A 27,444-nucleotide genomic window follows, 5' to 3' on the forward strand; every position below is an offset into this window, starting at 1 on the left:
GTGCCGTCGAGCTTGTTTGAAATTTTAAGTACTCCTTAAAAGACCGCACAATCATTTCATTTGGGGTAAGTATCAGGCCACTTCATGTAGTTGGAGCTTTACCGACTGGCCTCGCATTGAGAGTGGGCTTGCCACTGGTCCCGCCATCCGCAAATCGTAGACTCCTTGACGTCGATACCCCGAGCCGCGGCGGACTTTCCCAGCTCCACGGCCATCAAAATTGCTCGCCTCTCGAAGCGACCATCATACCGAATGCGCTGCACCTCCATAACGTCGCGAATGAACAGAGTCCGAACCGCAAAAGGCCGTAGAGTATAACAGCATCATAACCAGTCACAAGCACAGCGAAAACAGCGTTGATTCCAACCAAAAACGAGTTCTGACTTCGGTTGACTTGTCTACGGAGTGGATCGAGACGTAAAGTTACAGGTTGCCAACGTAATGCTAAAAATCACGGGATTTAGAATATTTGTATTAAAATGGTGAATTTTGCCGTTATTCGAATGTAACGCGAGGGTTGAGTTCAGGTAATGAAATTATGAAATGAAAAAACTTGCGTTACAATCGAATAAATACTCGAATAATCGAATCGAAATAATCGAATCGAAATTGAATCAACCTTCCTTACAAGCAGCGCAGGTTCGTGCCGCGGGCTTATTCAGGCGGTCTGTACCTGTTTTTCGTGCAAGACTGAGCGTCACTGCCGATACTCTTAGCCTTGTGATTATAAGATGCCCAGAGTATGCAACGGTTTTGCGTGGTCCCCTCAAAGTCGTATAATCGGGGTTCCACTGTATTTACAAATCATTTCAAAAATATTTGTACTCACGAATAGCGACTATTCGATTCAGAAAACCAAATCAAATAGGACCGTATTCAATTCATCATTTGAAAGCTTTAGATGTTCACACACCACTATTGGCAAAGCTTTAGCAGAGAAGTAAGAGATGCATGAAAGTACAAGGTGATCATGTAAAATGTTTCATCACTCTTAGACCATCGCATCACGCTGAGATAAGTGCAAGTCCTTTCATCTAAACGAACCCAATAAAATCAGATGCCGAGGTATTTGGCCCAGTGTGCAAGAAGTGCGAGCTGTACCAGTAAATAGGATGCGGCTGTGTCCAGCTGTCCTTGCAGCAGGCACTCCTGGAACAGGTCCTTGGGGTTTCCCACGGATGCAAACAAGTGAGGCCACAGGGCCAGCTCAGTTTTGCGGGCACACTGCACCACCGTCTGGAGGAACACCGGGAACTCGCGGATGAAGTCGATCACCCGCGGAAGCAGTGCATCTGCATACACAGAAGGAACTATAAGGTTCATTCGATTCGCCTGCACTTTGTGAACTAGTTCAGGAGGTGCTGAACCCTGCTATTTGTTTCACCAGTGAAGCATAGTGTCGTCTGCACATCGCCATGTGTTTGACATAGTGCAGGCTTCGTTTAGGATGAGTTCACAGCATTTCCTGCACTTGGGGGAGAGGTAGTGAGGGGCTTGAGCAAGAGGTGCTGGGCTGGTTCTGCACCAGCACGGAACTGGCACTGAACCACTATGAACCAGTTCACAAAGTGCAGGGCAAATAGAATGGACCCATTATTCTGGGTTCACTGCCATGACCTGCAAATGAAACATTAGACACAACATACCAGCACATTTTCATGTGCATTCTCTTTCACCACTGCTGCAGTGCTCCATTTGACACTTGACTGCCTTGCTACTCAATTGCAACCATTACCAGAACTCAGCATGCGACACCTGCACAGCATGCCGTGACATAGAACATTCGATTCTCGTAGTGCATAAAGGTGCCCAAGTTCAATACTCGCTGATGCGCTCCTCTTAACGTACTTATAACAATGCTCATCGTAAGTAACCTAAAATTGTTTGTTTTCGTCCGCATCAATATTAACGATTATCAGCACATATGAAAATGAATACAAGAACAGGAAAACGCAAAACAGGCACTGAACACCTTTTAACTTGCCCACTTTATGACCCCAACTAAGATTAAAAGCCACCCTTAAAAGCCACCCCCGAAAACAAAGAGCAGGAAAAGAAGCACAGTCCAAAGCTGTGCCGTTACATTTTGTATCATGCAGAACAAAGCACAGTAAAATCTCATTGTTTCAGAAGATTGGATAATTCTAACTCATTTTCTGGTGTACGCAAGCGTATGCATTATTTAAGGGCATCAAAGTTTCATTAATTTGGGTACAAAAGTGGCAAACAAGTACAACACAACAAAGCAAAAGTGGTGCGGGTGGTGCTAGCATCCAACTTTAATGAAATTGAAAAGTGCGCATTACCAAAGAGATCTGAAGGAACTGTACGGATATAATACCATGAAGGAAGGAAACGAAAGATCTGTGCTTTCCTATTGCACTTAGTGTTGCATATGCCTTTAGGAGTGCATGGCTGCGGTGATAGCAACACCAGATTAATCTGCAGTGATTGTGGTGAGCACTAGTTTTGTTTTGATTCAGTGCAAGCCGTGCGATGTCACAAACACTGCAGAAGTCATCAAGGATGAAAAGCAATTCTACTGTTGCTCATGCACTGGCATCAAACCTGCCAACCTGTTCACCAGCGAAAAAATATCCTGACTGCATGCATGACTGAAAATGATTTTATGTCAATGACCAAATTTTTGGACAGGCAATTTTTCGGACAAGCACGATAATTCAAATGCCTTCGCGGCACTGCCATGTACCCCATAGAGCCAGAGTGCAAGGACGTTTGAAATTTCGGATGCTGAAACCCTTTGCCGTACGATTTTCCTTACTTTTTGCTGTGACCGCAAGTCTGAAATAGCATTAATCGAAGCAACCACCGCCACCGTTTCGATTATCTCACATCCTTCAAATAGCGCTCTCCCACGCCACTGTGGCCACTGTGGCACAGTGGCCACAGATGTAGCCACTGTGGCAACGCTAGGCCTAGCTACTTTGACGCTCGCTACCAAGCTTCCTGCTCCTCGGTGCCGTGCTTTTAATTTAGAAGATTCGCCGCTGTTAACAATGGTGCCGACTCAGCCTTTGTCATTCATACTGATGGCTTCAAAGTGCACAACACGGCAAGGGTGAAACATTGCATAATACCCACTCCCAAAAGTCAGTTTCACCGTAATACAGCGGTTTTACGCGGTCAAGCATATGCAGTGCATTTTGGTGAAGCATACCAAGAGTGGAAATGGGCCACCGTCACGGGACCACAGTACACATTCCTTAATTATAAACGTGTGCACCCGCCGTCTCTCATCACAGTACCAATACATCATACAGTACAGTACAGTACCAATACAGTACCAATACTCATCAATACACCGGAAGTGGCAGGCCTTCAGAGCCATTTCAGACATGCTTGTGACGATTTGAGCCCTCGAGGGCAAAAAAAAAAAAAGGCATGCGTTCAATTTTTCGAACTGCCTGATTTTTCTCATGTTTTTTCAGTCCCTAGAGATTTAAAAAACACCAGACATTGACCGCGTGCTTAAATGAATATGCGTGTCTCGTGCTGCTAACAGACTGCAAAGGAAGTTCCTTGCAAGGCCCCTACCGCTGTGAGCACATACCCATCATGAGAAGAATTGGAGCTTCCATACCGATTTCCATACCGATAAAGCATGTGAACACAGTGACCATTTGCTGATTGTTTTCTTGGTCCATTCGATAATTTGACATTCTGTTAATTGAAACACTTTTTTTTTAGTCCCACGAAATCCAAAATAAGACTCTAACTGCAGCTCAATCTTTAACGTTATTCAGTCAATGACGTCCCTTACCTGGAATGGGCTCGGACGACATGGCCTCTTCTTCAAGCACCTCGTGCAGCAGCAACTCCAGCGAGTGGTGGAAGTAGGGCAGCTCGGTGCAGCTGCGTGCTATCTCCCACGCGTGGTAGCCCAGGCTGTAGCAAGGTGCCAGAAGGGCTCACACTGTCATCATTCCTCTTAAAATGCCGGTATTATCACAGAAAGCTTAGTATTGGCTATGCTGCTTTGCAATTCAAATCCCAAGGCTGTCCCCGTTATGACAATGGGCGACACAGTTTCACAGACACCGCAAAGCACGAATGAAATAAATGATTGAATATTTCATTTCATACCCAGAGCAAACACAGTCGAACCCAGGTATATCGAACCTCAAGGGGATCACAAAAAAGTTCGGTATACAGGTATTTCTATATATAAAACAAAACGTTTATACAAAAATTTTCAGGGGGATTTTACTTCGTTATACCCAATAATTCGTTATATGTGGGTTCGATACATCCGGGTTCGACTGCACTACCATACCTGCACAATCGTCACGACACCTTCCTTTTGTTGTTTTTTAGGCAAGAGTGTTAAGGGCCCCATGTCGCAGAAAATCTGCCGTCGGTGTCAGCGTGTGCACCGGCGTCCGCAGCAGAGAAAATCACCCCAAACCACCCCGACCATGCAGGCCCTCCACATGGCGCAGAGGCATTAGTGAACTAATTGAATTTCTCAAAGTAAAATCTGTCAGAAAAATCGTAAAGCACGACTTAACCACAACCTACAGACGTGACAGCGTCGGATTGTAATTTGAATATACGAGAAAACATAATTCTGTTACGAGGAAACTCAAACACCGAACCCCTTTTCTAGCATTTCTACCATTCATACAACGGTGCGCCAAGGCAGGTTACTTGCAGAAACACCATCCAGATGGCACTTGCTTCCTCGGCAGTGTAAAACGGCAGCGGCGCGCAGAGGCGAAGGTGGAGAAAAAAGAAAGCCGTAGTTGCCGGGAAGCCTGACAAGCATTCAGGGATCTTTGAATGCTGTCGCGTTCCACTCTTGAAGGTGAAGCTTAAGCGACCTCCAATTTTTTTTTAACAGCAAAGCTGTTTAAGCCAGCCGTAATTTGTGGTGCATAGCCGTGGTAGCCATGGCAACCAGGAGAAAAAGAAAGAGGAGGAGACCGCGTGCATGCGCATGCGCACGCGGTCTCCTCCTCACCAGCTTTCTGCCTTCCCGACCCCTGCCTCTCTTCTCTCCATGGCACGCTGAGCCAGGAGAAAAAAAAAAGGCGAAAGCTTGCACTAGGCCGCGCAGAGCTCAAGACACAGCGAAGCTGGTCGATTGATATCGAGCAGCTAGCCTCCAACGCATTCAGCGTCGGCAAGCAGCAGCGTTCTTGGCACTGTGCCAACCTTGGTTAACCTGCCTGCATTTGTGGCATGCCAGGAACGCTGTCGCTCGTAGGCGCCGACGTGTCTAGCGCTAGACACGCGAAATGTCGCCAACACGTTCGGCGTCGGCAAGCCACAGCGTTCTTGGCACTGTACCAAACTTGTTAGCCTGCCTGCGTTTGTGGCACGCCAGGAGCGTTGTCACCCGTAGGTGCCCACGCGTCCAGCGCCAGTCACGCGAAATGTCGCGAAAGTGAAGGTACCTCCAAAAATGATCGCTCGAGAATACCTTCCTACATGCGTAGTTAAGTTAAACCAAGTTAAGACCTAGCAGCAACCAAGTTCATACCTAGCAGTAGCAGCCAGTAAGCTTCGCTGTGCCTAAGCTTCGCGCGACCGAGTGCAAGCTTGCCCGATTTTTCCTCTTTCTTTTTTTTTTTTAATGTAACTATATACTAGCTTACAAAAGCACTTCTTGTAGCATTTGTAAACATGCTCCAAATAAAATGCAAGTTGCATGCAATAGCAATAGTTGCATGCATTACAAGGTTTGCTATATTTAAAAACAGTGTGAATGCGACACTTATAAAGAGACAGGTAATTACAAGCAATGCAACAACACATTTACAGCAGCAACCAAAAGGTATATACTTCCACTTTTGCAGATGACGATTTCATTCACAACTGCTTAAAAAAAAAAAAAAAAACTAAATAGCAGTTTGTCTTTCACAGAGTTGGCAGGGCAGCTGCAAACACCTTAGAGACACCAATGACTTTGTGTAGCACCTTTTATTATTTATTAGCGGTGTGCGAATATCAAAACTTTTGAATATGAATAGAATAAAGATACGCCCATGCATTTATCAGAAAGATTTGTTATTTTAACATGTTGGAACATTGTAATTACATTGCCAACGGTAAAAATTTAGACTAGTAAGCCGTTATATATATATAAGATTGTGTATTTGACTCATGTTAACTTGGGAAATTGAGCAATTCCCAAATATTTATTCTTTGCTGCCAGTTCAAAAACAATTCTTGCTCACTAATGTACCAACTACTGAGGTACCTGGGAAAACCTAGATAGAGAAGCATGTATGCACTCACTTGCGGCAAAGCAGCTGGCGCAGAATTAGGTGCAAGTAGACTTGACTCTGAAAGGTAATGACAGCAACATTTTGACAAGACAGCCATTATGCTAGGCGGCAACCACTCTCAATGTGAATAGAATTGGTGACGAAACGTTTGCATTAAGATAGCTACCAGTGCGCTTATACTGTGCTTATTTCACGCACAAAATGGGGATGCAGATTACATGCGAACTTTGCCCTGCAATGCAACTTCACGACACATTACTCTGCACTGCTGTAAAGCCACAACGTGCTTCTGCAGTAAGCAGCGATTAAAGTGGCAATGACTGAAAACCGAGAAGAGAAAAAAAGTGTTTATTTATGGCTTGGTCACTGCTGGGACTGCAGCTGTACAAACTGTACTGTGCCATTCACTCCATCGACAGTCTAAAAAGCGTACAGTGCTCAATGATTGAAAAGCAATGCTGGAGCATGTGGCTGCTAGCCCTTTTTTGCACCACCGGTGGCCACTGGGGCTATCGAGCTGAAGCATTTTTGTATCACACGAAAGCAAGAACCTTTTTGATGCATCGTGACTGCATTTTGCTCCGCCAGCGATCACCCAGCGCTCACCGGTGGTGCAAAAGATGCCGGCCACTATGCGGTCGCAGCATCACGTTTTAATTGCTAAGCACTGTACATAGCCCAATCTGACTGGTCACCGGCAATTGGTCACATCATGTTTTTGGCTGAATGTATATCTGGCCAAGTTCAAAATGCAGCTGTAGTAGACACACCACTCAACCGCCACACCAGGCATAAATTTACTATTTCCCACTTGTCAACACATACTAATGCTGCTTGTCAAATGGTGACTATGACTGCAAGATTTATGACAGCTAGCAAGTCATGACCAGCACGACTTTAATGGGAACATAGCCTTCTAGAAAATCATACACTTTAGACACTGAAAGAAAAAGTGTTATGATCGTTGATTTTTATTCAAGTCACTCAGCAAACTTCACTTGCATCAAAGGTTTGAAAACAATGGCACTGTTAAATGCTGAACTTACCGACTTGGAGACAACGCAAAGGGGGAATGGATCACTACCACATAGTGACGTGTCACTTTCTGCACCCAGAACCACAGCCTCCTCAAAGAGCACGGCTGAAAGGGAGAGGAAATGGTTGTATTCAACATAGCTAATGAAGCAAATACATATGCATGTGAACAACATATGCATCAACATATGCATACATTCAACACATGCAACAATGAAGCAAATATGTTTTCATGATGGAGCAGATAAAATTAAACTTTCTGATAAGCTACTAATTATGTAGGAAAATTCAAGGGAGTCTGTTACAGCAGGTTTAAGGCATAGCCCATATAATACAGTCAAGCGTCGGCATAATGAAGTCGCATCCGACTTGGAAACACCTGTCACTATATCTGATGGTTAGTATAAGCATATATTCGTTAGGTGCTAATACTGATGGGAAAAATGTTGGATTTATTTTGGTATAATTAAAATTCATAATATCCATGTTCGTTATGTCGAGATTCGACTGTAGTATTCGGATAGTGATTACAACAAAGATATGGCATGAAGATATGGCCTGGAGAAAATTTTTTTTGTTGTGGAGAAGCCCGCATAACACATCACATCGACCACTTTTTTCATATAATGTTGAGGAGATGCTGCAGTCGCACTTGCGCCTTAATTGCTAGTTAGGCATTCCCTTTAAGAGTGGACCATTCTGTACATCAACTACAGTCCCTAAAAAAACGGCTCTTTGTAATAAGAAATAAACAAAAGAAACCAAGGAGCATCACAAGAGTGAAAGTACGCAGAGCTTGATAAAATGCAAGGTGCCGCGGAGGCACCTTGCTAGAGCATTCCAAACAAACCCGATGGTTGCCTTGCTTAATTTCGTCTTACAGTGAAGTCCTCTGCTGTCAAATCTACATCAAAGGCACTACCTGCATTCTCCTGCTTACCGAGGGGGTAGATATGGACGGCGATAGGCAACATGATACGCTTGGCCATGAAAGCATGCTTAGCGCCAGCAGTGTCACCTGGCAGGAACAGTGGCAGCCATACCTGTTTAAGAAGATGGGGAAAAAAAAAATCAGCGTGGTTCGGCCACCTAAATGGTTAGGGCTTTACAATGTTCCACAGTATCGTATTGCAATGAACAATATACAGTAGAATCCGCTGATAGGTTCCTCGTTTATAGGTTTTCCCGTGTATAATGTCGCCAAACACGGGTCTCAGCAATACTTTCATAGAAACCAATATATTGGAATCCCCTTTGATAGGTCATCATTCCCGCAACATTCCCACGTTATACGTTGCGACTTTGGCGTATAATTACAAGAGAATATCAAGTGTATCGTCTACAACTTAAAAATATTAAATAAAAACGTCAACCGCACTAGACACCCTAGCTTTGCACTTCCGACCACCACCAACGTGCATATTTGATGCATCCCAGCTGTGGCAGTGTGGTCTTGGCAGAAATATTGAACAGCTTACAGCGTGCTGTTCGATATTCAGGTTCGGCCCACACAACCGCGTGCCAATATCACCACAGAATCGAGCAAAAATAGTGAGATGTTGGTTTTAATATGTTGCTGGCGCCTCCTCGAATCCAAAACAAGCAAAGCGTAATCAATCTAGTAGTTGCTGACCATGCAAAAACTGCAGGGCAAGCCAAGCCAAGTCGCATTGTGTTGAAAGGCTGCATCGGCTACATTTGCTGTTTCTCATGCGAGTTCCGCGTGTGCAGCGTTTGCTCATTTACCTGCTAAATAGCAAAACGGTCCTGGCAATTTCTTCAAGCAGTTTCAAGAGGCAGCAACTCGAATTGCAATGTATGCACAGACGAGGGCGGTGATTAAGTGAGGCAAGTCCTAAACAACAACTGTCGCGAAGAAATCCCTAATCATTCAACTATCGCTGCTCAGTCAACTTCTGTTATGTTGCCATGGGATGAAAATTCAGTGCACGCATTGACTACACTTATCGCGACAGCACAATAAAGGTTGAAATACAAACTGGTCAAGTCAAAAGCAAGTGTATGAGCGCGCAGCAGTGCGTTGATAAACTTGGGCCATATTCTCGGACGATCACTTTCAAGGATAGTTTAATTCGTAGCGCTGGACGCGTCGATGGGCAAAAGCAATCCTGGCACTGTGATAAGATAGCGTGCTTGGCACTGTGCCATGACTGCCGTCACTCGTAGATGCCCATGCATCTGGCACTATAGTCTTGCGAAATTTCGCAAATGTAAAGGTATTTTTTTGACGAATCCGATACTTCGAACTCCTGGTTATTCGAACTTTCAGGCGGTGCTGTCAAGTCCTCATTAGCTGTCGGCGACTGTAAATCCTTTAGAGGCTGAGCCGTACATAATGTCTTTGTTTTAATGTTTAACTGCATAATTGCATTAATTTGGGAGCATGTTCACGTAATATGTTTCTCGGGCATTATGTTTTTTTCTGGCGGTCCCGTGGAAACTGTAATAGAAGGGCTCTACTGTAATGCAATCACAAACATTGTGCGGGGTTTTAATTTTTCAGGGTCTGAAATAAAAAGGAAATATGAACACAGTGCAACATTACACCATTTATGCAGTGAACTGACATAAACTGATCTGTTCAAGACTGTGTACAGCCACCACACTTCTCTGAATTCGAAACAGTACTGAAGGAAATATGCAACACGACAGACACTTAACGAGTATGAGAAACTAAGGAGTGAACTCTAACATCTTATGCAATAAATTCTTCAATACCAGTTGGGTGTTCTCTTTTATATTGTCAAGTCTTGTAATGTAATCACAGTCAAAGTCTTTACGTAGAAACAAAAGGCACAATTGCTTGCACAGGTGCCTGCAAGCTGTTGGTTCAGTTTTCCCATAGTGCATCCCACGCCCTCTTAATGCACGTGAACAGCACAACCTAGCACAGAAGCTGTTTTAACATTACGGTGCTTGCCCCTATTTGTAAACAGTGAGAGCCGAGCAAGGTTGCCTTGTAGGTTAAATGTTTCTCTTAAGGTTCATATCTTGGAAGAACTTCTATCAAGAGCAGAGGATACACTTGCCTAAAGCATGGCACTGGTCATACCTGCATGCCGTGGACACCACACGCAATCCATAGTGCTTGAGTCAGGTGCGGCATTCGAGATTCAGGGCAGCTCTCAGCTACCCAGACCTGGAAAAGCCCAGAGTGGAAAACGTAAGTCTAGCCCGATCCAATTTCTTGTACCGTGAGCAGGACCATAAAGAGTGAAAAGACTCATTAAAATAAAATGGTCAACAAAACCAAAAGTTGCAAGAGCTAGTAGAAGCACAGAAGAATATGAGGCCTTCTTATCTGCGGAGGGATGACATTTCCAAGTCTTTGCCGATGTATGAGATAAAAACTGAAGACAATAAAACTATCGGCAACTAGCAACCTCTGCATGTAACCTTCTGTGTTCTATCAAGAGAACCACTAGCTGTCAGGCAAGGAAGTCTACTCATTTCGGGCAACATTCACAAAGGCCGCATGCTTCACTTTCACACGGTGCGGGACAGTTAAGCCACAGCTGATATGAGATGCGTTCCTCAGTACAGTGAACTTGGCAACCATTCATTCATACATGTAATCTAGTGCACGATCATGTCCTGACAAAAGGGTGTAACAGCTGTGGCAAATGAAAACTAAAGAGAAATAGCTTTTTCCCTGTCACAACTCTACATGTCTGGTCACCCTACAGCAACAATGCATCTTGCACCAAATTTACACCATGAACGCCTACACCTCACCCTCTCGACGCAAAAGGCGAGCACAGTTGGGGCACTCCACTGGCGTAGTAGTGGCGGTGGTGCCCCTCGGGGTGGGGCTAGTGGGGGCGGGGCAGAGGCAGGGTCCTGCTGTAGCAGCACCAACCGCCCAGCCACATTGAGCAGCACAGCTAGCTTGGACGAAGGGCCTCCACGTGCCCCACCCAGCTGCACCAGGGTGGCCGACACCACACACAGTGGGTGTGGCACCAGGGCAGACAGGTCCAGCTCTTGCAGGCGTTCCAGGCCTGCAGTATGTGCACAGACGAAGAGGAGGCAATAGAGGAGTATGCCAAGATAATTAAGCAGCAGCAGACGAAGACATAGAAAAAATCAGATGGCTAAATTGGCAAGGAACATTCTCATTAGGCTAATTGGTATGGCTGTGACATTTACGCACATGTGATGCAACCATAATTTAAATGCCGGAGCTCATCTGACGCCTCAAAGACAAAAACAAGCACACTAAAGCAATTAAAGTGCAACCTGATTTCATGTAAAGCAACCAAAGTACGCACCTGCACCTTTCAATAAAACACCCTCTGTAAACTTCGTCTTAGCCCCGTCATCAATACCCTTCGGCATGGCACAACCTGACTAAGAAATAAGGTTTGTGACCAACGTGACCTGCTGCTGCAACAGATGTCTGCTGCGAGTTCTTTCCTATGCTGACTTTTTTGTCTTGTGTCATTCATTGCATAAACTAACAGATTTGTTCAGATCTCTCACCACTGTGGCTGATGCGATGGAGTGCCAGGCGGCTGTTGGAGGCAAACACGAGCAGACGGTCTTCAGAGAGTGCAAGCTGCAGCACCTGAGCGTCCACACGTAGCACTCGCACAAAGATGTCATCCAGTTTTGAGGATCGCGGGTACAGGCGCACCTGCAGGCACCGAAGGATAGACACTCATAATGCTGTTCATGAAGGCGGCGATAGAGCACTGCTGTTATCCAAATGCACATGCACAAGAGTTGTGCAAGGGCAGCAGCATGGTGTAACGAACATTGGCCACCAGGTCTCAGAGAGCAATGTGGATTTCACTGCACTGCACTGCTGGTGCCTGCCCCAGCCATGTGAGCATGTTTTGATTAAGTCTGATGATGACTACACGCCATTGTTAAACCAAAGAGGAACTGAAAAAAAAAAAGCTACACAGCCTGGGAAAGTTGAAACCAATGCAGAAATTTAGACACTAAACGTCACATAGATATGTACCTCTCAATATCCACATAGACAAGAATCAGTGGATAGACATCAAGGAATATTGCCATTTCCTTGCCAATCCCAGAAAAGGAACTGAGAGCAAAAGAATAAAAAAATTACACCATCTTCCCGTTGGGGAACCCTGAGTAGTATGCGAAGCAGCCATGGGGTCGACTCAAGGTAGTTTTATCAGCTGTTTTGTATAAACTTGGACATGCAGCAGCACCAGCAACGTGCAGAACTGTTGTCGACGCCATCGGTGTTTTGCCCGCGTTCGCACCGAATGCGTGCAGCGTTGGTGACTGTTGCCGGTGCCTCTGGGGCGCCTACCGTCGTGCCTCTAACCTAAGCTGCTTCGCATTATAGCACGCGGAGCCGCAGCTGTTGCCATTCGTTGCGCAATCCGGAGAGGAGAGGAGCATCGGAGAGGAGAGGAGGAATGCCAAGAGGAGAGAAAGATGAAACAAGGAGAGGAGGGGGAGGAGAGATGTAACAAGGAGAGGAGGGGGAGGAGGATGTGCATGCGCAGTAGAGGTGTGGACGCCGCACGGCAGATGGATGGAGGGAGGGACGGAGGGAGGGAGGGAGGGAGTGACATAGCCCCGACCATAAGATGCTTCGCATCTAATATGGACCACCTTTCTTTGCAGCCTCAAAGACGCCTTGGAACAAGTATGGTGTCTCCCAGTAATATTTCCCCAAAATAATTTTTCAAACAGACCTAGTGCGAACGTAGATAGTAGGAGTGCAGTATTTACCTTTCCCATTCACATTCAACGTCCTCCGTTTCAAAGGAGTGTGGTGGTGACCGTGCACCACCTACACCACTACGTTACCTGGCTTCAATTTTGTGTTTCTTCTTTCAGTGGAAATTCACGGGTACTGTTGGCAACACATGCTCCCTTTAAACAAATGACCCCTTTAATTGATGGCTCTAGACCTATTAGGTAAAGTGGGCATGAAGAAGGGGAAGATGAGATTCATGCTTTGACAAGTGAGAGTTGCTGAGAGGGTGCAAGTAAGAACCTGACTGTCTAAATGGTTGTCACCTGTGATGAAAGACCTGTGAGGAAAAGCCTGTGACGGTTGACACACCATGTACACTGACCTTAACTATATAGTACAGAAATGTACCAGCCGTAAGTCCCAAAAACTACGACAGCAATAATGACACTTTCCAGTTAGCAATGTTGAAAGGGTGCATGCCGTAATAATTTTTACATTGAAAACAAAAATGCAAGCGCAACCCAACTACAGCTGAACCTCGCAATAAGGAAATCGATGAAGTGAAAAACTTTGCTTTCGCGGGAATCTTGTTGTTGCGAAATGAGACAGCACAGAAAAGGAATGCGTCACAAAACTACACTTTACTGTCAAAATTCTGTCTATAGGCTATAGACCTGCACTGCCAACAGCACACAGTGTTCCCCATGCGTCGGTCAGCGAAGGTGGTACTGCCATGGAGTGGTAAACTCAGTCGATCACTTTCAGAGATATGATCACTTTCGCAAGATTTTCCATAACTCGGCACCGGACTTAAAGCAACAGCGTTCTAGACACGCAGCAACGTTCCTCCAGCACACGCTGTTACCCGTAGACGCCGACGTGTCCAGTCCCAAGTGCGAATGTGATCGTAACGCATATCCCCGAAAGCGATTGACCGAGAATGCGGCTCCTTCACGCAAATCTACATCCAGCGATGCCAAACGATGCCTGTTGGGTAGTACCACAACCAGCAATTTTGAAGCAAGGGACACTTATTCTCACATGATCGCTCAATTATGGCTGGATGCATGGCAGCCCATGCTACGGCTGCCATCTCAAGCGCCATAAACAAGTCCACGTCAGTGGGACGTGGATATCTTTGTTTCTGCTGCAATTTCCTCTCCGAGCTGCAGATTATGCACTGTGCTAGGTACACAAGAACTGTCGTCAAATGTCAGTAGAGTCATGTGGCCGTGCCATTCAATCACCAAACAAGATGGCGGCCATGACTTGTTTGCTTTTGGAGCGTGGTTGTTTTGTAATAAAAAATGGCAGCACCCATGCAAGCGAAGTACGGTGGTAATTTACACAATTTAAGAGCAAAGCAAAATTATTTGAGCACTTTCTGGAGTCTATTAGTCTTGCACAGGCGGGTAATATATTGGGCAACATTCCGGCCAATTTCATTGATGCAAGATTGCAGTTTGACATTTCGTTGTCAAGAGGTAGAAATGAATTGAATCTTATGGGCCTTTGCCAGGGATACGAAAATATTTTGTTGTTGCGAGAATTTTGTTGTCGCGGAACTTCATTATCGTAGGTTTTGGCTGTAGTCTAGTTTATGTTCAGGAATGCTGAAGGCACATCCGCTAGCAGTTTTAAATGAGTAATGGCACAGGGTGCTACCAGGATGAAACACACCTCATCAGAACCGTCGCGGAGGTTGATGCAGCCAAGCACGACGAGCGACTCCCACCAGAGAATGCCACCAGTCACCACGAAGTCTTGCTCCTAAATCAGATGTCAAAAATGACACTGCATGTTAGACACCAAAGGGAGTGGCTAAGTGTAGATAAAGATTATGCTCATGAAAAGTCACTTGGTGCTTGTTCTCCTCCAAGAGAGGACTTAGTTGCGGAGAAAATTGCAATCGAAGTATGTACCTTCAGTTTTAATAGCCCACAAATAAGAAAAGCCACAAACTGTTTCTAACTGCCCTTACTTCCATCTCCATGGAGCATATAAAAAGCAGCCCTAAAAACTAACCCTTTAGAACCATGGCGCCATGACAACTTGTCTTGTTGAAGAGAATAGCACAGTACAGTGCCAAATGCTGTTTTCAGAGCTACTCTAGCATTGCTGTAATGTCGCATGCTTCTGGTGTTAGATGCAAAGATTCACGATACTAATGGAGACATAGAGTCAGTTCCAAGAGTAGTCTGCTTATGTACCAATAAAAAAAAAAAATAAAGAAAGCACATGCCACAGTTTTAAAAGCTTGATTAAGCTTCCCTTGTGATCCCCCTTGTACAAATCAATGGCATTTGGTTAACTATAAACTATGGTTGTCACTACCTAAACACAGTCTGGTGATCACAACATGCTTGTATCTTTCGCAATAACTCCAATTAAACAGTTTTTTAAACAGATCATGCTTTAATGTAGAATAACATACTGCCCAGGGACACATGCATTGGTACACCTGTGCTGCTTCTTGGCTGACACCAGCTGTATTTTCCATCCCGGTGCCACATTACTGTGAGACATTACTGTGAAACATAGTGTACTACACTATGCGTTTTTTTTTTTTTTATCTTCAACAGATTTTGTTTAAAAGTTGCATAGAGCATAAGCTCAATTTGGCCTATTCAGGATTACCTGAAGAAGTGGATGTTACTTGTATGACAAGTATCAAAGTTTAGTAACTACCAACTTCTTATTTATTGACTTCAGGACACATGTTGCAATGCTATATTGAAGCCGAGCAGTAGTGACGTCATGTCTACTTAGCAGAAATCCTAAGACTAGCACCATTTTTTATACGTTCGTCCTCAAGATATGTTGTGAAAGACACTACAGTCAACCTGTAGCAACAATGCATTTTTTAAGAACATTTTGGGGACAGATATCTGAAAACTAATACACAGCAGTGTATGCTATCCACGGACTGTGTTTTTTCACCAAGCCCGAAGGGTGGTTCAGGACCGCTTTAAGCCAACATGACTTTAACACAGCTTTGCTTTAGTTTTGCAATTTCAGCATGTAAAGAGAATAATTTAAAACTTAATCAGCTCCTTTTAGGTGACTAGCCAAATTATTGTGGACATTTTTTGTGCTGCTAACGTCTGCTAGCCACATAGTCTAGCTGTGAAAGTAGCAAGAACCTAGATATCACAGTTCTTTTTTGCAAGTGTTCCACATAAGAAAGGACACCCAGCATACACATACACAGAGATGTCCCAGCGGGAATGCTTACCTGGGTTTCATTGCCAAAGAACTTCCATTTGTTATGTGCTAACGAGCAATGGGCAAAACCTCCTCGGCCAGCCACTGCAACATGGTGGCAGCCAGCATCTATTGCAGAATACTGCGAGGTACACAGAAAGAAAAAAAAAGAAAAAAGGTAAATTTCCTGAGCATCCTACCAGATAAATTCGAAACTCATAGCGTTTCCTTCACCTCCTTGTGGTCAGCCTTACAGGAGAACTAAAAAAAAGATATAATATCTAAATACTGATCACACTTTTCTTTCTTTTGCTGAAATATTGATCATGTATCATCAGCTGCGTATCGGCATATACAGTGGCATAGTAATAGCCATACTAGCATAATAACTGACTCTACCATCATGAATGGAAATTTTATCTATTAGGACTGAATGACCAACACAACTGCGGCTATGTAGAAGCCATTGGAGGCCATGCCGTAATCATCCTCCCATTCGCGTTGGTAATGCAGCTGGCCAATGCAGCTGGATTGTACGACATTAGGTCAAACAAAGACTTGGAGCACGTCACCTGTCAATGGCACATGTTTAGGTCGTTCTTGTTACGAAGAAGTTCTCAAAACTCACTACAATGAGCCTCTGTTCTTTTTTTTTTTAACACGAAAGTGTTTTATGCCGGGGTCCACCAAGACTTCACTGACGTATTTCCGTCACGGAAATACGTCAGCTTACAATGTACACGAACATAATACAAAGAAAGAAACCAGAAGAAAAAGTTCCACAAACATGCAAAATTTGGAAATCGAACCCACGACCTCTCGGTCCGCGACGATAGATCGCCGAGCGTTTAACCCATTGCGCCACAAACGCATTTGCAGAGAGCTACACAGACGCGCCTTATATATCTAACACTCCTCCGTGTACCCGCGCTCTTGCTCGGGGCGGTGCCGCCGCCTACGAGCAGAAAAGAGAAGTACTGCATTATGACACTAACGCGCACCGACAGTGAACGCTTCGGTGGTCTCAGCACAACGACGCCTCGATGCCAGCATTCGAAGGGACGCTGGCATCAAGAAGCACTACCAACGCCACTTAGGTGGCGTTCACCGTACTCAGCACAGCGGAGCGTGGCCTCCGCAATTAGCTCTGAAAATGTTTCTGAAGTTGATCGCGGAGGCTGCAATTACGACGCGCTGTACGCGCTGATTTGACTCGGTGACGATTCAGTTACGTGCTTTGTCTTGCGCGTTGTATTAGTGTGTCAGTTACGTGCTTCGTCTTTCGCGTTGTGCTAGCGTGTGCAGCGTAGTGCAGCTTCCATATGCACGACGGTTGCTCATGGTCATCGACGTTGGTAGTCGTGATGGAGGAGACGTGCCACCAGGCGTCAGCGTGGGTGCATCAACGCCTAAGGGCGCTTTAAGCCCGGCCCACATTCAGCGTTTTCACCGGCGTTTCCTGCCGTTGCGTCTCTCGGCGTCGTTGCATTAACGGCGCCGGAGAGGTCACCCAGCCACATGAGACGCACGCAAACAGCGCCAGTCCAGCGTCGCACAATGTGACCAGACAGATTTAACCAGAAGCAGTGTGCAATGTCATTCAAATGAACTATGAGTAATGTTCCCGATTAAGGTTTTTAAGCCCTGTTTATAGTTCTGCGGCACACACACACAAAAACATTCACGGCAGCGCGCTCGAAGGTACGAGCGGCTGCTTTCTGAGACGGCGCCGCTTCGCCGACGAGACACTGGCGCCACATGGTGGCACGCAAGCGAAATGGTTGCTGCGGAAGTCGCTTGCAAAAGTTGCCAGCAGCGCGGCCGCGGCCACACGCTGATTGGTCGGCGCCACGTCGGCGTTCATCGAGCCGCTTCCGGCGGCGGCGGCGCCGCCGAGATTTCTGGTGTGCCTTGAGTACGACGTTTCGGCTTGGCGCCTCCCTCAGCGTCGACGCTGAGCGGCGCCGGGTGACGAAACGCCAGGAAACGCCGGGAAAACGCCGAATGTGGTCGGGCCTTTAGCCACAAAACACCAATAGACATTATATATCAATGTGCAATAAACATTACACTACTTCTGTGAAGACACGTTTCACTTTCGTGTTCTATACCGATTCCTATATAAGAGGGATCAACCACATTTTTTTTGAATACCATGTAATCCTTTTTTGGAGTTAAACTCTTAACTAATCCTAAGTAGACAGTGTCAAATTCTCATCCTGTCATGAGAACTAGAACAGAACTTCAATCAGTCTTTTGTTTTGTGTCTTTTCAGGCTCACTGGAATCAGTTCACAACAAGACAGATGTTTCTAGTGTTCCATAAGTCTAATTACAATTAACCAGTCCGCCTAAACATTTCACTTAAGTGTCCCTCTACATCAAAGTGCACAAGTCAAGGTACTGCGTAACATCTCATAATGAAAAAAAAAAAAAGATACATGGTATGAGGATTTAATGTCACTTCAAAGAAAAGAAAAGCAGAGTCGCTAAAACTCAGGTGAGAGTGCCATTGCTGTTCCGCCACAACTAAAGGTACCAACTTACCCGGATTGGCCAGTTGGCTGCCAGGTACGTGTGTGGAACCTGCAGAGCGAAAGATAAAAAGATGAATTAGTTAGCTGCCTTTGTGATTGATCCTTTCATTTGTACTCTGAATAGCAATACATGAAACATTATTTATGGGCACATAACGCCACAGGTGTTAAAGCTTCAGACTGCCTCTTGTGCCTTTCTAATATATAAGTCCGTAGTGATATTTGTGAGCAAATCAGCACATGTGATGCAGTGGGCAGAAAGTGGGGTGCTCACTAACATGGAAGTACACAAAAGCAAATATTGCATGGTTCTTGATGAAGTGTCCGAGAAAAGCTCAGAAGCCAAAAGCATTGGACGTTCGGTCCCCAAAGCCTCATCTATAATTGAATGCAGCAGCATGAGGTGACCTGCCTCCTGTACAGTGACTTGGAGCTTTATACTGGCCTGACCCAGTGCCCTGGTCCTAATCGTTGTCTAGTCTTCTCTGACACTGGCCACTGATCTGCTCTATACCAAAAAAACCTGGGATCCCTTGCCATATCATGCGAGCAGTCTTTTGCTCCGTGCGTCACAAAGACACAGAAGTTTGAGTGACACATGATTAGAGAAAAATAAAACAATTTCAAAAAGTGTAAATTTAGTTACATACAACACTACACCAACTACACGTCAAAATGCCTGGCTTTACACAATGTCCACAAGAATATATTAAGATCTTTTTTTTTTTTCATGATTTCAGTGTTTTATACTCCTTCTTGTTTGGGTGTACAGATAAGTTTGACAAAATTGGCCTGTGCAAATTTTCAGAATGCGGAAAAAGCCCTTTCTTTCAACTTATGAAATTGACTCACACGGTATACACAAAATGTCTAGAAAGCCAATGCAAAACTCCACCAGAATAGCAAAGTTTCTGCAGGTCAATGGCACAAAGTACACACCTTTAGTGCAGTTTTTACGAATAAGCACATATCCAAATATATGGTCCGACGTCAATACGCTGGAAGGCATCGCAATGTAGTCAAAAAGCTTAACAGTGATTAGTACGACACACTGTATTTACTCATGTAAGGCCCGCACTTCTTTTGGGGGATTTCGTACAGGCTGCAGGTGTTACACGAGACAGGATTATAGCTACTCACTGAAGCCTTGAACTGTGCTCAGACTGTTATAAGGAATAACACAACTAGTGGCCGACTATGAACACTTTTACTCAATCGCTCTCACCAATTGACAAGCTCGCCTCATTGGCACTCTCCCAAAGCTGGTTATCCCTGCCATTATTTGAGTTACCCATCACCTTGAAGCTTAGATTAGAGTTTCAAACAAAACCGTAGAGCAAGCGCACTCCATGCGCACTCTTCTCGCAATACTGCCTTAATGCATCCAAAAGCATGATGCAGCTAGACGTGCTAAACAATGCACCTCAGCACAGCTGATACCAATGAAACACTCTGGAAATATGCCAGTCTATGCCGCTCGCCTGGTGCATGATCTGGCGAGATACGGTCGTACAGTGACGTCGACTATGCCATTGTCGGCAGGCCAATAACTAGTGCCATCAAGTAGACATGACGTACAGCGTGAAAGACAGGGACTGAAAGAGACAAAACACTGCACTGCCATCTTGTGGCAGCTTGCAGCAATTAACCAACATACAGACATGGCTTCCGAGATAGCAGTGGTACCATTGCCATAAACGCAGGTATATAGGTGAGACAGTTAGAACTTCTTTTGCGAATTCTTGTGCACCAAGGTGGGGGTGCAGTCCTTACACAACGGCAAGCCTTACGTGAGTAAATACAGTAATTAACAAGCTTTTCATATAGCTAAGTAACTGGTATACCTGAAACAGGCACACCTGATAACATTGAGGTACACCTGAGGTTCATTCAGTAAGCTGCTCAAGGATGGTGAAGAAAAACCTTGGTAGTATAGTTATTCCCAATTTTAATGCCTCACCAGCTCCACTGTCCAGTGCTTGTTTCCTCGGCACCCATCCTGAGGCCATGGTGTGTCACGATCGGCCAAGTCGGACTCTGAACTGACCAGCACTCGATCGGAGCCTTGTAGCAGAACTTGCCGAGCACCACCACACTGCATTCGTGGTGGCATAGTATGGGTTGACGATTTCAAAAGCACGGCAAAATGTGAAAGGTTCAGTAATTTACGTGCCAGAAAGCAGCAGACAATAGATGCAGAGGCTGGCATAACTTGACAATCGGGGCGAGCGAAAATCGTGACAGCGGGCTCTGCACTTTTACTCACAGTTCCAGGGTTGACAGTGGAGGCACTCTTGACAAAGTTCATTAGCATGACACTGCGCTGCTCGGGGTGGTCACTTGGGGAAGCCACCATCCATAGCTGGTATCCTTCAACACCCCATTCCTGCAACAGATACAGTGATGTACAGTGCGGCATGGGTCACGATGACGAAGGTGGAGTTTCAATTGCGAACACTTACAAATGATGGGGGCATATCTTGAAACGTAGGGACTTTTGCCAATTTTCCATGAAGAAGGAATAGCTCGACTTTTTTCCCGAAGACCTACCAATTTTATTCTGTCAGCCATTAGAGAGTACAATATGCACTGGAGAAACTGCCTTTCTGACTTCACTACAGCTTGGTTGCAATTTCGTAATTGCAACAGCTCAAAGAGAGTGCTCAGCCCATAAGAGCGACATGTGCCCTAAAGTGAATAATTTGGAAGTTATTTAGTAAATCTTATTAATTAGACACCTGGAAATTGCAATTTATTATGCAGATAATTTCAGCTTCTTCCAGAAGCGCATCTGAAAAACCAGAACAGCACTTTCTGCAACTGGCGATTTTTGTAAAAATCTGCTTGCAGAAAATAGGTGGTGCAACTCACAGATTTCATTTATGCAATTAAAGACCAAAATATTTGTTAAATGGATTTCAGTACAGCTTCTTTAACTCTAGGTATATAGCAGGTAACTTGATGCAGTGCCCTACACTTATTTCCTGTGTGGATGATTCAGAAATATGTGCACTGTTTTTATTTTCATTCACATATACAGTCGAATCTCAATACAACGAACACAGATATAACAAATTATTGATATGCTGAAATACTTCTTGCCAATATCTGCAAGTATAAAGCTTATAACGAACACAGTCGCCAACTGATTACAGTCAACGGCCGACTTTTTCGACATGCATGATAATTCGGACGCTTTCACAGAACCGCCATGTACCCCATAGAGTTAATGTATAATCACGTCTAAAATTTCAGACGCTGAAACCCTTCACCATCCAGTTTTCCGGACTTTTTGCCATGAGCGCATGTTTGAAACGGCATTCATCGAAGCTACCACTGCCGCCACATTTATTATCTCGCAACCTCGAACCACTGCTCTCACACGCCGATCCGCTGGCAGCCGTAGCCACCACTGCAGCAACGCTAGGCCTAGCTGCTTCGATGTTCGCTACCAAGCTTCCTGCTGTTCGGTGCCGTATTTTTAATTGAAAGAATTCGCTGCTGTCAGCAATGGTGCCCACTCTGCTTTTCTCATCCTCGCCGATGGCTTCTAAGCCAGAAAAGCCTGGCAAGGGTCAAGCGTTGCATACTGCCAGTTCCCAAAAGTCAGCTTTGCGGTGTTATGTGGTGAAGCATATGAAATGTATTGCGGTGACGCATACCAAGAGTGAAAAGGAGCCACTGTCATGGGACACAGTATGTAGTCTTAATTGCACACACGTGTACCTGCCGTCTCCTGTCACATTATGAGCACCAGTACGCTTAATAAGTGTACTGGCAGGCCTTCAGAACTATTTACAATGTGTGTGTGGTGATTTGAGCTCTTGGAGGCAGTAATAGGCATGCATTCATTTTTTCGGACATTCTTATGGGACAAGCCAAGCCCAGTCGTTAAGTTGCATTTGCTATATTTGGGATTTGCTGTCTATATTCCGTGCACTCTGCGCCTTGTACCTACACATGTGAAATAGTAAAAATATACATTTGAAATAGCACAGTTCCAGGCAACTTCTTTGACTACTCTTTCAAATTTTTGTAGCTCAGCATCATGAGGAAGCTTCAAATGATGATGATGATATATGCGGTTTAACGGCGCAAGGGCCAATAATGGCCAAAGAGCGCCGGGCCAGTGTTAATGAGTTTAAATTGATGCGATGGATTACGAGTGGTGGATATGACGTGGCTGTAAAGGGGCCTAAAATTGTCGCTGTAAAGTGCATAAAATCTACAGGTAATAAGATTATGGGAATGACTAATGGCGTGTGCTATGAACATTGAATATGCATTGCAAATAAATATTACTATTTCCAAAATATGTCCGATGCGAAAATTGGCATGAAGCACTATTGCCTCAACAGAACCCTTGAACATAAAGGCCTGGAGGCATGTGCTATACTAAACACTATCGCAACAGCATCCTCTGGCGGGAGGATGTGCTACGAATATCTAGGGCTAATTACATGTAGTACCACGTCATTCAAGAAACCTAGGACTGCTTTGGTATTAAAAATCGGTTCTTTGCCAAGAAACATATTGGGATGGATAGGGATATGGTATCGGTATGCAAGAGGAAAATGTTTCCTTCTCTCTGTTTCGGCTTCCCGGCACTCCAGGAGGACATGGAGGACGGTCAGCCTCTCACCACATCTACCACAGGTTGGTGGTTCATCACCTGTCAACAAAAAACTGTGGGTTCCGTACGTGTGTCCTATTCTCAACCGACTGAATAGGACGTCAGTTCGCCGTGTTTTCGTTACGGGGGGCCAGAAACCTAACTGTGGTTTAATCAAGTGAAGCTTATTACTTGTTTCAGCATCCCACAAGCGTTGCCAGTGGCTTCGCAGTTTCTTTCGCAGGAAAGGTTTCAGATCTGTTACAGGGACAGCAGCTGTAGGGTTAATAGCGTGTGATGTTATTGACGTAGCCATTCGGTCAGCTAGCACATTACCCTCAATGCTTCTATGGCCAGGCACCCAGCATATAATGACATGCTGGTTACATAAATACGCTTCACAGAGAACGGAATAGAGCTCAGTAAGTACAGGATTTTTTTGTTTACCGAGTGACATCAATGCTTTTACGACGCTTAGGGAGTCCGTAAATATAATTGCCTTTTGAAGTTTTGATTTCCTTATATGCTTCACAGCCGACAACAGTGCATGGGCCTCAGCCGTAAAAATACTCGTTTCCGGGTGGAGTACACCGGATTCCGAGAAGGATGGGCCAACGGCTGCATAAGACACCCCGGCATGTGACTTGGAGGCATCAGTGTAAAGCTCTGTACACGAGTACTTGTATTGAAGCTCTAAGAAATGCATTTTAATGTGTGCCTCTGGTGCGTGTTTAGTGACCTCTACAAACGATGTATCGCAATCTATGAGTTGCCACTGCCACGGCGGTAACAGTTTCACTGGAGCCATAGGACGATGATCAAGCAGCGGAACACCCATTTCCTTACTGAGGTTCCTCACACGCAAGGAGAATGGCTTTCTCGCTGCAGGTCGATTATGGAAGAGTGTGGCAGCGGTAACGTCATTTATGGTTGAATAAGAAGGATGTTCATTGTTTGCTTGTACTTTCAGAAAATATGTGAAACTGCGATATGAACGCTGCAGATGGAGTGACCACTGGTTAGACTCTACATAGAGGCTTTGGATCGGACTTGTTCGGAAGGCACCGGTCGCGAGGCGGATACCCAGATGGTGAACGGGATCTAGTATTTTTAATGCACTTGGCGTTGCAGAATTATAAATTATAGACCCGTAGTCAAGCCGGGAGAGGACAAGACTCCTATACAAGTTAAGCAAACATTTTCGATCACTGCCCCATGTTGTGCGGGACAGAAGTTTTAGAACGTTCATTGTCTTCAGGCATTTTGTCCTCAGATATTTAATATGAGGAATAAATGTAAGCTTGGAATCTAAAATGATTCCTAAAAACTTATGCTCGCTGCTCAAAGAGAGCGCATCTCCTTTGATTTGTATACTTGGGACAGGCGTTACGCCTCTCTTGTTTGTAAAGAGTATGCAAGTGCTTTTCTGAGCGTTAACATTAAAACCATTCTCCTCCGCCCATTTGGACAATCTGTTAATTCCCAGCTGTACCTGTCGTTCGCAGATGGCAATATTACATGACTTAAAGGCTATCTGCACATCATCGACATAAACCAAATAAAACATTGTGCGTGGGATGACTGTACGCAGGGAATTCATTTTTACAATAAATAGCGTGCAGCTAAGCACACCGCCCTGCGGCACACCAGTTTCTTGTGTGAATGACCTAGACAAAGCTCTGCCCACCCTTACGCGAAATGTGCGATTAGTGAGGTAACTTTCGATTGTGTTGAGCATATTGCCACGAACACCCATTGCGGAAAGATCTCGGAGAATTCCAAAGCGCCATGTGGTGTCGTAAGCTTTCTCTAGGTCTAGAAATACAGACAGACAGAACTGCTTATGTATGAAAGCATCTCTAATATATGCCTCAATCCGGACAAGGTGGTCTGTAGTAGACATACCTTCTCGAAAACCACACTGAAAGGTGTCCAAAATTTTGTTATTTTCTAGGAAGCATATTAGGCGCCGGTTTATCATTTTTTCATACAGCTTGCACAGGCAGCTTGTTAGAGCTATTGGCCTGTAGCTGCTGGCCAAGGACGGGTCTTTGCCTTGTTTAAGTATGGGGATGATTATGGCTTCCTTCCATGAAGACGGAATACAGCCAGCCGCCCACATGGCATTAAAAAGAGACAAGAGTGTTTTCAGTGTTTCGGGGTGTAAGTACCTAATCATTTCGTACATGATACGATCCCCACCTGGCGCTGAGTTGTTGCAACAAGCGAGAGATGCTTGAAGCTCAGCTAAAGTAAATGGAGAATTGTAGGCCTCACTCGATGAGCCTTTGCGATTTAGGGGCCGCCGCTCTTCGTGTTCTTTGATTCTCAGGAATGTTTCGGTATAGTGCGATGCACTTGACACATATTCAAAATGTTCGCCTAGACAATCCGCCTGATCTTCGAGGCTATCACCTTGTGTACTTACTAAGGGTAGGGGATGCGACTCCCGACCTGTTAGTTTATTTACCCGATTCCAGACTTTTCTTTCATCGGTGTACGAATTTATACTGGTGATGTACCTATCCCAACTTTCCCTTTTTGCACGTCGACGTGTTCTCCTACCTTGTGATTTTATCTGTTTGAAATTAATGAGGTTTTCAGCAGTTGGAGAATTGCGAAGCAATCTCCAAGCTTTGTTTTGATTTTTGCGCGCTTTCCGACATTCGTCGTTCCACCATGGGATGCGACGCTTATTAGCTAATCCGCTAGTTTGCCTAATACATTTAGCTGCAGCGCTAATAATGAAAGCTGTTAGGTATGCAACAGCGTCTTCTACATTAAAAACAGCAATTTCATCTCCGCCTAAATACGTAAGCTCTCGGAACATTTCCCAGTCGGCCGAGTCCATGTTCCATCGAGGAAAATGTGGCAAGCATGTATCTTGTTTTGTTAAGTTTAGCATAACTGGGAAATGGTCGCTCCCAAACGGGTTCCTGAGAACAGACCACTCCAGATACGGAATTAGAGAACTCGATACTATACTTAAATCAATGGCTGAGTATGTGTTATGTGTAACGCTGTAATAAGTTGGCTCTTTCTTGTTAAGTATAGATGCACCTGAAGAAAACAGAAAATTTTCTATAAGGCGTCCTCGCGCATCTAAACGAGAGTCGCCCCATAAGGGGCTATGAGCGTTCACATCACCGACAACTATGTATGGCGGAGGAAGTTCATCAATGAAGCTTTGAAACTGTGTCTTGGAAAGTTGATAACAAGGAGGGGACGTAAATCGAACTAATTGTGACTAGCTTACCGAACAGTATTGCTCGGACAGCAACTGCCTCAAGGGAAGTTCGGAGGTTCAATTGCCGACAGGCAACACCTTTATCTACTATTATAGCGACACCGCCCGACGAGGCGGTAGCGTCGTCGCGGTCCTTGCGAAAAATGGCATGGTGCCTTAAAAAGTTTGTGTTCTCTGCTTTGAGATGCGTCTCCTGGACACACAGCACCCTCGGACTATATTTAAGAAGGAGCTCTTTGACATCATCAAGGTTATGAAGGAGACCCCTAACGTTCCATTGTAATATTTGCGTGTTCATATTGAAAAGGAGTTTGTGCTGTGTGTTCAGAAGATGAAGACTAGCTCACGGTGCCCTTTCCAGGCGCCGTGACGCGAGGTTTCTCTTTTCTGGAGCGGTCGAGAGATTCCCGCCGTTCCTTAGGCGCTGGCGGCGCCGTCTGGCCGGTTGTTGTGTCCATCGCCTCTTGCGAGGCGCTGGACACGCGCTCTTGCGAGCGGTTGGTGTGTCGTGACGGCCTCGTCTCGTGGGACGAGACCCTTGAGGCCACCAGCCCGGAGGTCGATGGCCCCTTGTTCTGAGATGGCGGAGCAGCGCTAGCTGCAGCCGCCGAGGGGGCGGATGGCGTCGCTGGCGGCTCACTGCGTGTGGGCCGGACAGCCGCCGGAAGCCGTTGTGGCGCTGCCCCCTGACGCGCCACTTCGGCAAAAGTGTTCTTGGGCAGGGATAATACCCGCCTTCGTGCCTCCTTGAATGAGATGTTTTCTTTTACTTTGATTGCGACAATTTCTTTTTCTTTTTTCCATGACGGGCACGACCGCGAGTACGCGGCGTGGTCCCCGTCACAGTTCACACAG

The 27,444-nt window shown here is 45.2% G+C and overlaps 1 protein-coding gene across 1 annotated transcript in view; it reads right to left on the minus strand.

Moving 5' to 3' along the window:
- Window positions 1–27,444, minus strand: part of LOC119433959 (guanine nucleotide exchange factor subunit RIC1) — a 60,449-nt gene that overhangs the window by 12,515 nt on the left and 20,490 nt on the right. The window contains exons 9-21 of the mRNA XM_037701247.2: window positions 20,997–21,116; window positions 20,691–20,825; window positions 18,741–18,779; window positions 16,226–16,336; window positions 14,671–14,760; window positions 11,790–11,943; window positions 11,043–11,308; window positions 10,360–10,446; window positions 8,227–8,329; window positions 7,298–7,392; window positions 6,262–6,308; window positions 3,782–3,906; window positions 1,102–1,292 (exon numbers count right to left, since the gene is read on the minus strand). Coding sequence (XP_037557175.1) covers window positions 1,102–1,292; window positions 3,782–3,906; window positions 6,262–6,308; window positions 7,298–7,392; window positions 8,227–8,329; window positions 10,360–10,446; window positions 11,043–11,308; window positions 11,790–11,943; window positions 14,671–14,760; window positions 16,226–16,336; window positions 18,741–18,779; window positions 20,691–20,825; window positions 20,997–21,116 — 1,563 coding nt within the window. The remainder of the gene's footprint in view (window positions 1–1,101; window positions 1,293–3,781; window positions 3,907–6,261; window positions 6,309–7,297; window positions 7,393–8,226; window positions 8,330–10,359; window positions 10,447–11,042; window positions 11,309–11,789; window positions 11,944–14,670; window positions 14,761–16,225; window positions 16,337–18,740; window positions 18,780–20,690; window positions 20,826–20,996; window positions 21,117–27,444) is intronic.

Source organism: Dermacentor silvarum, chromosome 11 (assembly GCF_013339745.2).
Source record: "Dermacentor silvarum isolate Dsil-2018 chromosome 11, BIME_Dsil_1.4, whole genome shotgun sequence".
Lineage (NCBI taxonomy): Eukaryota > Metazoa > Arthropoda > Arachnida > Ixodida > Ixodidae > Dermacentor > Dermacentor silvarum.